This window comes from Strongylocentrotus purpuratus, unplaced genomic scaffold (genome assembly GCF_000002235.5).
Source record: "Strongylocentrotus purpuratus isolate Spur 01 unplaced genomic scaffold, Spur_5.0 spur5_scaffold_19, whole genome shotgun sequence".
In the NCBI taxonomy this organism is placed as follows: domain Eukaryota; kingdom Metazoa; phylum Echinodermata; class Echinoidea; order Camarodonta; family Strongylocentrotidae; genus Strongylocentrotus; species Strongylocentrotus purpuratus.
Genome location: NW_022145604.1, coordinates 19,099,037 through 19,112,103, shown reverse-complemented (window position 1 = coordinate 19,112,103; position 13,067 = coordinate 19,099,037). Strand labels below are relative to the sequence as shown.

At 36.7% G+C, this 13,067-nt stretch overlaps 1 protein-coding gene across 1 annotated transcript; it reads right to left on the bottom strand.

Moving 5' to 3' along the window:
* Window positions 1–2,205: 2,205 nt before the first annotated feature.
* Window positions 2,206–10,765, bottom strand: LOC576263 (replication protein A 14 kDa subunit). The gene is made up of 4 exons (XM_030990518.1): window positions 10,443–10,765; window positions 4,935–5,009; window positions 4,204–4,309; window positions 2,206–2,654 (listed from the first exon to the last, which is right to left on the bottom strand). The coding sequence occupies exons 1-4, from the start codon at window positions 10,536–10,538 to the stop codon at window positions 2,575–2,577; spliced, it is 357 nt and encodes a 118-aa protein (XP_030846378.1). The 5' UTR covers window positions 10,539–10,765; the 3' UTR covers window positions 2,206–2,574.
* Window positions 10,766–13,067: the final 2,302 nt, after the last annotated feature.

Here is a 13,067-nt window from a genome sequence, read left to right as displayed (position 1 = left end):
ATTGTACCGTTGATGTGGGCTTACGATGGTTTCAGTCTAAGGTTTGCAACGTATAATAATTTACTGTATCGTCCCAAGAAAAGAATTTACATTTTGTAATGAACAGAGTGAAACGTTATACATCTGCAATGTGATTGCACGCATGTTAAACATATTTGGGATAGGTTGGAACACTGGATTTATACTGGAACCGGAAATAGAATAATGTTTTCACTACAAGATAAATTATTTGGTTTAAGAGGTTCAAATAATTATGCGTTGAATTGTATACTGATTGTGGTGGGACAAATGGTGTATACTTGCAAAATAAAGAAAACATTGCCCGACTTTGACAATATTGGAGTTTTGATTATAAATTAATTCAAAAGTGAAAAGTATATTGCAGATTCGAATTGTATAAATAATGAATTCACAGGAAAATGGTTTCAATTTAGGAATTTGTTGAAAAAATATTTTTCTGAATTTTTTGAAAATTAAAAAAAAAAAAAATCATTAGAAGTGGTCACAACAAAGTAATTTTATATAACCCAATTAGAATCAAACACTAATATGTGTCTTTTTGTATTGTTTTTTCCTTTTTTTGTTGTTCATGAATATCAGAAATATATCATTGAAAATATGTATGTCATCTGTTAACTACGGTAGACAGTTCAACAAATATTTGTATCGTGAGTAGTCAATTGTATTCATATTATAAATATGAATTACCTTGAATATATGTTTGTTAATTTGTTACAAATGAAAATCAATAAAATCCCTGTGGAGGGAAAAAGTATGAAAAAATTATCATCAAATTTATGAAGTATTTCTCTTTCACTTGTGTCCTATTATTGATGTACATGTAATACTCACAGATCTATATTAAAATATATCTAGTGTAAGTATATTTCTGTCATTCAAGCAAAATCTTTTCTAATTTACTGTGAAAAGAACGATAAAAAACACCAAAATTAAATATTTATATATTTGTATTCAGACAAAGCTTAAAAATTTGAAACCTCCTCTGACTTGTGTATGATAATCATTTGATGGAAACTTTAAATTTTACATCATTTTAAAATTGATGTAAACAATTTGTTTAAATTTACACCATACAGTGTACATGTAGATGGATTTCGGATATAATAAAGTACCGGTATTATAAACTAAAGAGTGAGAAAAATAACTGATGGGTTTTCATGCAAGAACTACATGTATTATTACATGTAAAACCTTTCCTAATGAAATTTAATTTATTTAATTATTGGCAAACTTGATGGCACTCTAAGTTAATAGTTAGAAGCACAAAATAATGAGATGTCCAAAGTAGTATGTACGAAACGAATCATGGATATTTTATTGTTTCTCCAATATTTTTAATCACCCTCAGAATAAAGATATCTCATTACACTTTACATCATACATGTCATTTGGAATTGAAACATTTTTTCAAACTCTTATCTCGATCTTTTTATAACATCCCCCCCCCCCCAAAAAAAAAAAATTGCTTTAGCATGCGTGATATAGCAACTGGTATACAGATATATAAGCTAAGCTACAAAAATGTATAGGCTTGTCCCATTATTGAATCATACCACATGTATGAAAACAAATAGAAAACTTATGCAGTAAGAAAATGCTAAAAGCTTTGATAACATTTGAGTTTTAAATACACATTAATGAAAAAGAGTGATGTTTATTTGCCTATCCATAAAATTATTCTGGAAATCATTGGAAAATTAAATGTTGCTTTTAAAATGGAGTATCATTTCAAGGGATAAAATGCATGAATCAGAGCTGTTACCGAACAACATCCCCCCTTTTCAGGATTACCATTTGGTTTAAATCAGTAAGCCTTCAAGTGTACCAATCACCAGAAAATGTTTTGCTCTGTCCAACTTATCAATTCCGTACATCAATTTTATGTTATTCTATATTTTCTCCATACTTCTTGAACATTAACTCATACAAGACTAGGTTAAGTTGTTTGAGGTGGACTTTATACACCTAATTTTAAAGGTGATTGGACCAGATTGGACACTTTGTAACGGGTGGATATAGTAGATATGATATGTTTACCGACTTCTATACATTATTAATGATAGAAATGATATAAAGCACATAAGGCTCACAAGCCTATGAGACCGACATCCAATGAGAGTGAGACCGACAATGTAGGCCCAATAGGTCTCTTGACAACTCTTACTAGGGCCAACAATGAGGGCCAACAACGAGGGCCAACAACGAGGGCCAACATTTTCTACCTTTGTCACGTTAATCTGTCTAAGGGCCATTGGTCTCGTGGAGCTTTTGATAGTATCGGTCTCATGGACCTTTTGTGGCTTTCGATCTCATGGGCCGTCAGTTTCCCCCTTTCATAAAATCAGCAGTCATGATACCTCTGCATCTGGACTTTGAATAGATGTCATTTTCTCACACAACTTGGAACTTGGAACTTGGAAGTACATACTACCTCTGTATATAAGGCACATCGATCCTGGTTTGTTGCAGTAATAAACAATTTCTCAGTTTCTCATCAAGGACCACATAAAGTATCAAACCAGTTTGTATTGTTCAGTTCTTCTGTATAGTAGTTTAGTTCTCAGAAGCTCCAAGTCTGTAGTATTGTGGAAACTCGTGAGTGATCTTCAAAACTTCATCGTAGAGCTCCATATCTACAGAGAAGTGAGAAAGAACGATTTTATGTGTTTTAAAGCCCGTCTGCACGAGTTTGGCCAGGAGGGATTAGACCACCCAGCGTGGTCACTGACAGGTGATTACCTCATCAAATCAGCTCTCAATTAACATAAGAAAAAGGGGATCATGGGGGACCAGCATCAACGATAAGGCATTGCTTGCTATATAGAGGGCACAAGTAGCTACAAGCATACCTGCCAACCTGAGACAAGAGAAATTAGGAGTAAATTTTTCTGGATGAACTACGAGGTCGCGAACCAACGAAGGATTGGGGTAGTAGCCTGTAGATTGGGGGGGGGGGGGGGGGGGGGGGGGGGGTACACAGGACTTTAGGGTCTATTTTTTTTTCTCTCCATTTTAATGGTGCAAATGGGCCTTTTCCTTCAACCTTTTCGCCCCACACATAAACAATTTTTGAAATATCAAAATGTGAACACTCACAAAACTACATGTTTCACTACCCACCTCAGTTAGGAGCCCTATTTTGCAAAGGTAGAAAGATTCAGAATTACTGGCTACTGGAACCAACCAATCCAGCTGATGTACAAGGTTGAAATTGGACGAGCCTTGTCCTTAATTTTGCTGAAAGCTTTATGTTTCTTTGAGTTCATGTGTTTCTGAATGTCATTCATTCCCCCATGGTTGTTACTGAAGTCGGCCGAACACACAATGCAAAATGCGTGTTGAAGTCCGAGTGCTGATTCTGCAACTGGAAATTGTTTCCCGTATTCTTTCTTATACTTCTGATTATGAACAGCCTGAGTCTTACCCATTTTGTCCTTCAAAAATGGAGAAATCAACGAAGAAGAAGAATATAGTAGTAGTAATCCAAAATAAATCTGAGGAAGTCCGGTAAATAACAAGCTTCCAAGATCACAGTCATCGCACAAGCATTGAAGAAAACACGCCAATATATACAGTGTTTATGCACGGTGTATCAATTGGCTGCACATGTAATATAAATACACGTGGGCTATACGCATGCAGTTACTATGCAATATCTTCTATGAGCGCGAGCGCGGATGTCGGCGTGATCTGGTTATCAGTGCTGTGTTATGCTTTAGTCTTATGCAACAGTCGTTTGTTTTAAAAATATTTTAAAATTTATGAAAAATGCGGAGGAACTCCGCCTAAATCGGGGTGGTTGGCAGGTATGTACAAGTAGTGCAGTGTAACTTTAACAAGAAATAATGAATAAGAATACTTGGGTCACACTGAATGACCTTTACATGCCTTAATAACATCACTGCTAACATAGGCTCAAAAAGACTGAAACAGCCAGCCTGATTGAATAACATTTCTCACTTTTAAATATTTCTTTTTAAGTTTGTGATTTAATGATAGAACACTTTTCCCCCATATTATTTGGTCAACAAACTATTTACAATAATCATGACATTCAAAAGTAAATAGATTTCTCCTCATGTATTTGTTTAAAAAAACTTCACTTCTATAATTTGTTTCCCCTTCCACCAAATATCAACTTTGTATGAAGGGTAAATTCTTGTTTTATGCTACAAATCTCACCAAAATCTTTCTGTCCATGACTGATGAGGTTCAAGCCTTTAATCTGTCTTGGATTGGCACCTACTTGGCCTACCACCTCAACCAAGCCTTCAATAGGACGATCCAGCTACAAACGAACAGAGACAAAACAATATATAACATTGAAATATTGACCACTTGGAATAGGATACTTTGACATATGCTCCAAAGACAATTACAATAGATTTATTTTGTCAAATACATAAGGTAGGGTAATACATCTTGGGAGCTCCCCTGAGTCCCCTCCCATAATTATGCTCTGTACTATTATAATTCAGAAACAATTTTCAATCATACATGTGTACATGCAACCTAATTACAATTATTGCTGTTTTTATACGACCTCTATTATGTATAAAATATTTTCTGCTATCTCAATAACGAAGAAAATGTACAGAGCACATGAGAGGTGAGCTCACAGATTACATCACAGAGGTGGCACTTTGTGTTTGATCGATTGCAACTTCACAAAATTAATAACTATCATATTTTTAATTGGAATTTGCACAAAATTACACTGACCCGTTTCTCTCATTTTTTCTGCTTCTACTAAAAACTTAATATCAGGATGGACTTCCCCTTTAGGTCAAGGTTAATTGATGATTAGATTACTAACTGAAACAGATTCAATCATCCTATAGACTTGAGGGTACTGGTAAAAGATCTAACTAAAACTTTTTAAATAACAAGGATTAATTTTGTATTTTTCTTACCGGTGTTTGAAGATTAACTTGAGCATCCACTCCATCACTCAGTGTCAGGGTTAGGCTCGTGCCATTAGGGTCCACCTAGGTAGGACAAATAATAACAAGGTGTTAGTGTAACAATGTCTAGACTAGGGTCTGCTTTCCATAATGGTTTCCCTTTATTTACAAATTTAAACTGCATGTCAGCCATTCTGCATAAGGGTCATCATCTAACACTGTTTCACAAGCTGTCTTTGTCAAGATGAGCGACAAGATACTTGTCACGACTCCAAACCCGTCATATCTTTTAAGAATGCAATCTCAAGGCAGCTTTAAGTTAATCTATGGGCAGCAAATTTATTTAAAAACTCATTTGTCGATCTACAAGCCTTTAAAGGGACTTGGTAACATTGTTCAGATGAGAGATAGTGGTGCTAAGGTAGTGACTTCAATGATAGATGTACAACTAAAGATAATCTGAAAATTTGAGTGAAAACGGACCATTATTCATGGTACAAATTGGGAAGAACTGATCTGATAAATTCCTTAATTCTCCCAACTATATCATTACAATTTACTTACATTTTAGGTGAATGGAAATTGTCACAAAGCAATAAAATGGCTCTACATTCCATTCCAGACATTTAAGTGTTGACAGATTTTTTATAGCCTGTTTTATGTCTTTTTTTCATTGAAAGACGGTTGGGAAAATTCAAAAATGGTTGGGAGAATTTACTGTTAATCACTGTTAGAGGGTGTCATACATCAACTCCTTGAAGAAAACCATAGATATCTTTGTAGTTTGAGAATTTTTTCAGGATTTTTTGCATGTCAGAGGGTTAGTACAGTAGAAGGAATATAATAAGTAACATTTTATACAAAAATTAAGCAATTTTTGCATCAACCTTCAACAATGTTACCAAGTCACTTTAATATACTCTGTCGCTCAACTTGTCTGCTATTAAAGTATTTCACAAAACAGTCTTCGCTAAGATGAGCTACAACTTCAGCGACAACTCCTTGTCACGACTCCAAAGCTGCCATTTTCAAGTTGTTGTTCGTTTGGTATTATAATGGCTATTAGTCAAATTTGACTAAAGGAAACTTTAAGGTGGGCAGCGAAAACATAAAAACTGAAATTTTATTTTCAAACTTATTTCTTGATCTTCAAAGTTCAAGCTCTCATTTCACTGGTCAGTTATTGGTGTCAATATAAAATCATTATAAAACATCAAAACTGTTCATATAAGGTTTTAATGCATTAACAAGTAAATAAGACCAACATTTGTACATACATTGGTCTACCATAAGAAAGTCGCTGAAGATCGAATGGTCTGTAATTAGTAATTACAGACACATGAGATTGACGACCATTTCCGTATAGGTATTTCTCTAGATATTTTCCATTTTCAAGCCTAACCTTGATACAAATCATTCATATCACATAAATGTCTGATAAATAAATTTTTAACTAGAATCTATGTATCGTAAAATCTTCAAAAAAAATTATTTTCTTAACTTGAAATAAAATCAGGGTCTTCTTTCGGCTACTGTAGTTATGACTTGAGAGCTGTACAGAGATTTTATGCGCTCTCATTGGCCGATCCGCTCGATTGGTTTCAAATTTAAGTGAGAGAGGGCCTAGATCTAGAGATATCTACTTAACTAAAGCACAACTTAAGTTCAATTGCAAAGTCAATAAGTAATATTACGTCACACCACAGAGATTTTGAAACGTAATGCTTTAAACAGGTGATGCACTCCACACATAACTGATAAAACTTGTATAGACTAGTCTAGGCCTACATAAAAAAGAAAAATCAACAAACATCTTATGCTTAAAAAATCATAACAAATAAAAATAGGTCTAGCTAGACTAGATCTAGGGTGCGTTTAATCAACACTTTTTCACCCTAGAATCACGGTTTCTAAAGACGTTTTAGTTTAAAACGCAATGCGTTCAAGCGATTTTTTAGTCGGTCGTAAAACTAAACGTGTTTGAAAACACAAACATGAAACGCTGAAAAAGATGCGTTTTGTATCATGATTCTGCAGAATCACGGTCGCTAAAATTCGATTTAACGGACGGAGTTCTCAATCATGATTGTATGACGGAGCCTGTTCCGGTTTGGGCAAAAACCGCGCGCCTGCTTTTCATGCAATTTGCGTTTACTATACCATGCTCTTTACCGTGGCCTGTTCCGTTATGTTATATCTTGTTTTCCTTCTTTCTTTTTCTCTTTCGGTCTATTCTTATGTTATTCTTTGTTTTTTCCCTTCCTTCACCTTCTCTTATGTTATTCTTTATTTTTTTATAATTCTATCACTTTCTCTTTTGTTATTCTTTGTTTCTTCTTTCTATTCTTATGTTAATCTTTGTTTTTTCCCTTCACTCACATTCTCTTATGTTATTCTTTGTTTTAATCATTCTATCACTTTCTCTTTCTGTCTTTCCTTATGTTGTTCTTTGTTTCTTCCTTGTATCACATTCTCTTTTTGTCTTTCATTATGTTATTCTTTGTTTCTTCCTTTAAGTTATTCTTTGTTTTTTCCTTCTATCACCTTTTCTTATGTTATTCTTTGTTTTTATAATTCTATCACTTTCTCTTTTGTTATTCTTTGTTTCTTCCTTCCATTTTTATGTTAATCTTTGTTTTTTTCCTTCTATCAGTTTTTTTAATGTAATTCTTTGTTTTAAGCATTCTATCACTTTCTTTTTCTGTCTTTCCTTATTCTTTGTTCCTTCCTTCTATCACCTTCTCTTATGTTATTCTTTGTTTTTATAATTCTATCACTTTCTCTTATGTTATTCTTTGTTTCAATCATTCTATCACTTTCTCTTTCTGTCTTTCCTTATGTTATTTTTTGTCTTCCTTCCATCACCTTCTCATTCTTTGTTTTATTATTGCGATCTAAGGCTATGCTCAAAACAGCAGTCGCCAGTCGGCCGTAAACAATTCCAAAAAGCGCGCGCCGAAGTTGACCTATACTTCCTGGGTCAAACTGCGAGTGTGATCCGCAGTGGCTGGGCTCGAAATGAGCTAGAATCAGCGTAGATGAAAAATCGCTTGAACGCTAACCGCAGTGACCTTGTTTTTTGTAACGGCGTTTTGATTTGTGATTCATGTTTGTGATTCTAGCTTCGAAAATTTGATTGAACGCACCCCTAGATTCTAGAATAGATCTAGATCTATCTAGACCTAGATAAAGTAGACCTAGTAGAGGTCTACATAGATCTACTAGTACTAGGCTACTCTACTCTCGATCTAGCCTAGTCTAGACAAGGCTTTGACTGAATCTGAATTAGACCGAATTTTCCGTCTCTTTCGTTCGTTAGCCTCTTATTGGGGTAGGGTCGGCTCTCTCTTTAGAGACCGAAACAGACTATCCCGCGAAATGTGTAGGGTTATGTGAGCAAATCAGTACACCAAACTTGCAAAACTTATCCCCGAATTACTCCTTTCACAGGATGCATATCCGATGCATTTTATATTGTAAATTAGGTTGAAACTTAACTACTTCGGTTCCACTTACCAACTTGACTGAAATAATTCCCGAATTACTCCTTTCACAGGATGCATATCCGATGCATTTTATATTGTAAATTAGGTTGAAACTTAACTACTTCGGTTCCACTTACCAACTTGACTGAAATAATTCCCGAATTACTCCTTTCACAGGATGCATATCCGATGCATTTTATATTGTAAATTAGGTTGAAACTTAACTACTTCGGTTCCACTTACCAACTTGACTGAAATAATCCGTTTAATGCTGGTCCATTTTTAGGAAATTATGGGTCAAAATCGATATCCATGATAAAAATCTTGCAGCGGGCGTTTAAACTCTCGCTGCGCATGACGTCATCTAAATCTCATCCCTTCTAGTCTACGCCGAAGGCAAAATGATTATAACGGAAAAACTGTGCATGTCATTACAAACTCGTCGCTCGTGTACAGTTTTCCGTTATAATCATTTTGCCTTCGGCGTAGACTAGAAGGGATGAGATTTAGATGACGTCATGCGCAGCGAGAGTTTAAACGCCCGCTGCAAGATTTTTATCATGGATATCGATTTTGACCCATAATTTCCTAAAAATGGACCATTAAACGGATTATTTCAGTCAAGTTGGTAAGTGGAACCGAAGTAGTTAAGTTTCAACCTAATTTACAATATAAAATGCATCGGATATGCATCCTGTGAAAGGAGTAATTCAGGGATAAGTTTTGCAAGTTTGGTGTACTGATTTGCCCACATAACCCTACACATTTCGCGGGATAGTCTGTTTCGGTCTCTAAAGAGAGAGCCAACCCTACCCCAATAAGAGGCTAACGAACGAAAGAGACGGAAAATTCGGTCTAAATCTGAATTAGACTATCATAATTTTGGTATTAGATAAAACGAAAAATCGCAAGCTTCCTCCTCCCACCAGGCCATGTCTATCTCATAATAGGGTGTCTGATCGCGCACCCGATGTTGTGTGCTAACATCTTTCCCATAGAGATTGCACGCATGTGGTCTACGTGTATTGCGCGACCAAGCAAAATTGGTCAATGATTTTATGAAAAATTTGAAATTCAAACCTTTATAACAAATGATCCTGAAGGTGAAACTCAATAAATGTGGTGTCATAGGAAAGAGCAGGTTTTTCTCCATATTCCCCATAGGGGGCTACCCCCGGAATTGTAAAAATATCTTGCTCAAAACAGCGATTTAAATATTGTTTCCATGGTAACTCGGAGATTTACCAATTTCATGAACTGCTCCCCCGAGGGATAAGTTGGGCCAGCTGTAAAGAATGTATCCATGCACTTATTTTTTCTCTAGATCTAGTCCCAAGGGATCATTTGGCATAACAGTTTGAAAATACCCTTGCTCCACGCTTTGCATATCGTGCTGCATGCTGTGCATTAGCTGTGCAGCTTTTGAGCAGAAATTATAACTCTGCGTGAACCACTTTTCTGTCCATTCTGACCAAAATGCTATGAATATTGCAGTTTTTGAGGGGCTGTATCTTTTGATAGAAACATTGGTGAGTCTTGAAATTTGAAAGGTATTATTCTGATTAGACCCTACATTTTTTATTCCAATATCCAACAAAAATGACACCCTACTTAGAGTTAGATCTATAACATTGAGTGAATGGAAGACAGTGATAGCCAAAGAAAGAAGGGCCTGCCGCCTTGTCGGCGCCAATTTACTAAAAAAATGAGGTTGCAACTCGCTGAGATCGAATGAACGTTCTGCGTATGCGCTTAAATAAATGTAAGTCAAAGTTCTACTTGTGTAGGCCGCAGACAGAGATACGACTGTCATGTAGTTGGTTTCATATAACGACCCCATGCCATATGATATGCCATGCCCATGGGCCTGGCGTCTCGTTGACGTTGCGTCGCGATACCCAAGTCCCAAGTCCAAATAATATAATTCAGTCCCGAACGTAATTTTTTGCGTAATTATAAGTCACAACCACAACTGTGCAAGCCAATGCCTTTCTTTTACAACGATATCATTTAATCGAATAATATAACTTACATTTTTCAAAAGGCCCAGTAGACATACGATGCTACCTTGGTGCTTTGGAAGCATGGATCCATTTACTCGGGGTTTAGGTTGTTTAAAAGCATCCATTTCGGCAAAATTCAGCTGGTTCTCTCGTCGGTCTGGGATGTCAAATTAGGCTCTTAGTCTTCGTGCGTTGATCCTGGCCGGAATCACGTAGATTATTGGTATCCGAAAAAGGCCAATTTAACGGTGCCAATTTAATGACGACTTTATGAAACTAGCGATTCATTATAGTGTAAAAGGCATGGAGATTGTCGCCGAATGCGAATCCCACTGGTGCGAAAGAGCATTATTCTAAAAACGTATCCGAAGTATATTCATTTTTTTTTACAGGACAAGTTACGTAGTCTCTCATCCAGGGTCATTATTATATTTTTGTTTCTAAATTTTTCCTTTCTTGTTTGCTTCAGTGTTAGAGTATTTTTCGGATTTGTGTTGACCATCGGTCGAGTGCTGTAATAGTAAACAAATCCTGGCTTCATGCACGGTATCAGGGGCGGGGGGGGGGGGGGGGGCGTTGGGCGGTGGGGGGGGGGGTGGAGGCGGGGAACGTTTTTTTTTGGGGGGGGGACACGTCTCCCCTCATTTTTTTTTAAGGGGGATCGTCCCTCCCCCCTCAAAATTTGAAAATGTGCCCCCGAAAAAGGTAGCAAATACTAAAGACTGCAACAAACTTAGGTTCTGGAGGGCCCAAAAGTGCAGCGTGTAGACAAATAAAAATGCAAAAATCTTTTCACTCGGAAGCTACGCTCCCTTGCATAATAACCTTCTAAATGTATAAGTAAATAGGCCTACTGAGCAAAACGAAGTGTGAAAAAAGTTTATTGCTTGTTTTTATACTATAGTTTTGCTAAGAAATGTAATTTTTTAATAAAACCAAAACTTCAAAAATCCGTAAGGGGTAGTCCCTCTCATTCACTATGCTCCCTCGCAATATTGATGGGGGGGGGGGGGGGAGCTTTGGGGAAGTCCCCCCCTCAAAAAAAATCATTCAAACGTGGTTTATTTCTAATTCGATACCAGTGATTTACAAATGTTGCTGAAATGGCATTTTCCCTGACTTTCCGGGGGCTCTGCCCCCTGGACCTTACGGTCCACTTGCTTCGCTCGGCTTGATCTACCTGATCGTAAATACTTTAGCCAGGACCTGAGTAACATGTAAGAGTGATGGTGATGCGGGTTCTTTTCTGCCCCCCCCCCCCCAAACGTTTTTCCTCATTACGCCACTGCATGCTCCCTCGTCCCTCGCATTTTGCCCCCCCCCCCGGTCGTGAAAGGAAATCGCCGCCCCTGCACGGTATGCACCATTATCAAATTCGATCTAAACAAAATAATGTCACTGCATCATTCTAAATTCAGTCAGCCTCTTTTGGGCTGCCACGCAAAATAATGTGGAAAACTTTGCGACATTTTAGTCAGGATGTTAAAGCCCGTCTGTACTAGTTTGGCCGGGGGGGGGGGGTTAGACCACACAGAGTGGTCACTGACAGGTGGCTATCTCATCAACTCAGCTCTCGATTAACATAACAAAAAGTGGATCATGGGTGACCAACGGGCACCGTTTAGGCGTTGTTTTCTCTCCAGAGGGCCAATTAGCTACAAGTAGTACAGTGGGGATTCTAAAAACAGAAATAGCACGTATTAATATTTGTTCTTCTTCTAATTCCGATATTTACTTCAAGCTTGCTAATATCAACATTATTATTTGTATTCCCGATTTCTTTAGATTTCTTTGGATATATTGTTGTTGATTCTTAATTTTAGAAAACGGTCATTATTCATAAGGGTCATCATTCATATTTAATGACCCCGATTCATAATCGAAAATGAGGGTTGCCATCATAATTATGAGAAGAGGGTCGTACTCGCTATAATACAAAATCGGGTCGAAATTCATAGGCCTAAGGGTCCCTATTCATAATACGAAATAAGGGTCGCTATTCATAATACGAGAAGAGGGTTGCTAGTCATAAAAATCACATAGCAAACAAAATGATAAGAAAGGGAAATGTTGGCTGTGGCGTAGCTCTGGGGGGGCGACACATGGCCCCGAATATTTGTCGCAAACATTATGAAAATTTACTTTCGTGACAAGACGAGATAGTTTACAAGCAAACCACCTCATCAGGCCCATATAAATAAATATGAATGTCTGACATCTGACTGTCCGAGTCGTCATCATAAGCGTAGAAGGCGAGGGGAAATATTTCATAATGTAGATGTGTTTGTTTTATAATGATCTATCTTGTTTAATGACAATTCACGTCAGCCTTACTCCTCGTTTGTTTTGTTCCCTTTATTGTATTTTTTTATTTTGTTTTGGCTATTTAATGTCATTGACTCTTTATATTTTGTGTGTGAACCTGTATGGATGCATACGTGAGTAGTTATAGCAGTGAGTACCGGGACGGCCATAGGTTTTGTACACGAATTTTTTCGTACTTATACTATTTCTAATTGACTCGTGTACATTAACTTTGACATAGTCTATTTTCGAGTAAAAACGGACTTATAACACGCGTGTCTATGGGGTTTTGACGAGGTCCTGACTTTTTGAATTTAATTAGGGATTTGTCATTTTGGACTTGTAAATTT

Excerpts from the sequence above, each read along its gene's own strand:
- LOC576263 (XM_030990518.1), bottom strand. The coding sequence starts at position 10,538 with ATGGATGCTTTTAAACAACCTAAACCCCGAGTAAATGGATCCATGCTT. Across the intron at positions 4,310-4,934 it reads AAGTTAATCTTCAAACACCG|CTGGATCGTCCTATTGAAGG; the intron begins GTAAGAAAAATA and ends GTTCGTTTGTAG. Across the intron at positions 2,655-4,203 it reads TCATGGACAGAAAGATTTTG|ATATGGAGCTCTACGATGAA; the intron begins GTGAGATTTGTA and ends ACTTCTCTGTAG.